Source organism: Eimeria mitis, genomic scaffold, assembly GCF_000499745.2.
Source record: "Eimeria mitis Houghton genomic scaffold, Emh_scaff369, whole genome shotgun sequence".
NCBI lineage: Eukaryota > Apicomplexa > Conoidasida > Eucoccidiorida > Eimeriidae > Eimeria > Eimeria mitis.
The window spans coordinates 1,254-2,690 of NW_013572031.1; the positions used below are offsets into that span (position 1 = coordinate 1,254).

The window sequence follows — 1,437 nt, forward strand, 5'->3', positions numbered from 1 at the left end:
CAAAATAAACAAAATAAATAAATAAATAAACATTTATTTATTTATTATTTATTTATTTATATTAACTGAGGTGTAAGCGAAGCAGCTGCATCTGCTGCAGCTGCTGCTGATAGATGAAGTTTTCTTTTTTTTTTATGTCTTCTAGACGTAAAACATTTTTATGGTGTAGCTTTGAGTTGAGTTCGTGTTCATGCATTGCTTCTTTTGTTTTAAACATTCGTAAACAAATAAAACAATATCTTCTTGCTTCGGTTCCTGCTGCTGCTGCTCCTCCTCCTGCTGCTGCTGCTGCTGCTGCTGCTCCTGCTGCTGCTCCTGATGACGAAGAGAATGATGGGCTTGGACCCATACCGCTGCTGCTGCTGCTGCTGCTGCTGCTGCTGCTGGGAGACACGGTGCTGCGGCTATCAGGGGCGAGGGGAGAGGTAAGGGTTTGTGTATCTTCTGCTGCTGCTGCTGCTGCTGCTGCTGCTGCTAGATTGCGTTCAAAGACCCTAGCAACATCAGCAATAACACTCGATGACGCAGGTGCTGCTGCTGCTGCTGCTGCTGCTGCTGCTGTGCCTGCTCCTGCTGCTCCTGCTCCTGCTCCTGCTGCTGCTGCTGCTGTCGAAGCAGCAGCAGCAGCAGCAGCAGGAGACAAAAAAGCATTGCTGAGCTCATCGCGACCATCAGCAGGAGACACGGCAGCAGCACGAGACAAACTGAACCCTCCTGGGGCAGCAGCTGCGAACCCACGCGGTGTTTGCTGCTGCTGCTGCTGCTGCTGCTGCTGCTGCTGCTGCTGCTGCTGCAGCAGCGAAGGCCCATCCGAAAAGTTTCCTTTGAACGGGGGCTGCATGGGCGGAGGTGGAGGTGTATTTTGCTGCTGCTGCTGTGCAGCAGCAGCAGCAGTAGCAGCAGCTGTTGCTGCTGCTGCTCCAGCCGGTGTATCTGCTGCTGCTGCTGCTGCAGCAGCAGCTGCTGCTGTCTTTGCTTTTTCCAATGCATCTTTTGTTGCCTGTGCGCTTTTCTGTGCAGACGCAACAAGCGAAGCAACAAGTTGCGCTGTCGGCTGCTGCTGCTGTTTGCTGCTGCTGCTGCTGCTGCTGTTGCTGCTGCTGCTGCTGCTGCTGCTGCTGTTTTTATTTGCTTCTCTATAGTTACAAACTCTCCTCAGTGCCTTTGCTGCTGTGTCGTGTATATAATAGTCTCCTTGTGTATTCATAAAATAAAAAGAAGAAGCATCGAGAAACAGATCTGCTGCTGCACTATAAAAGTAGCCGCTGCGGCTGTCTCTCACACCAAAACGAGGCAGCAAACCACCACCCAAAGGCAGCAACAAACCCCGGCATTGCTGCAGCAATAGAGACCATGATGGGGATGAACCTGCATGCATTCATCCATACATAAAAGCATTTATTTTATTTTATTTTATTTTATTTTTTTTTTTTTTTT

General features: G+C 49.4%; 1 protein-coding gene across 1 annotated transcript; it reads right to left on the bottom strand.

The window, feature by feature from the left end:
* Nucleotides 1-61: 61 nt before the first annotated feature.
* On the bottom strand, nucleotides 62-1,207 carry EMH_0009750 (uncharacterized protein; the record flags this gene model as incomplete). Its single annotated transcript, XM_013498750.1, has 1 exon — nucleotides 62-1,207. One exon carries the CDS (start codon nucleotides 1,205-1,207, stop codon nucleotides 62-64), a length of 1,146 nt encoding a protein of 381 aa, XP_013354204.1.
* Between the last annotated feature and the right edge of the window lie 230 nt (nucleotides 1,208-1,437).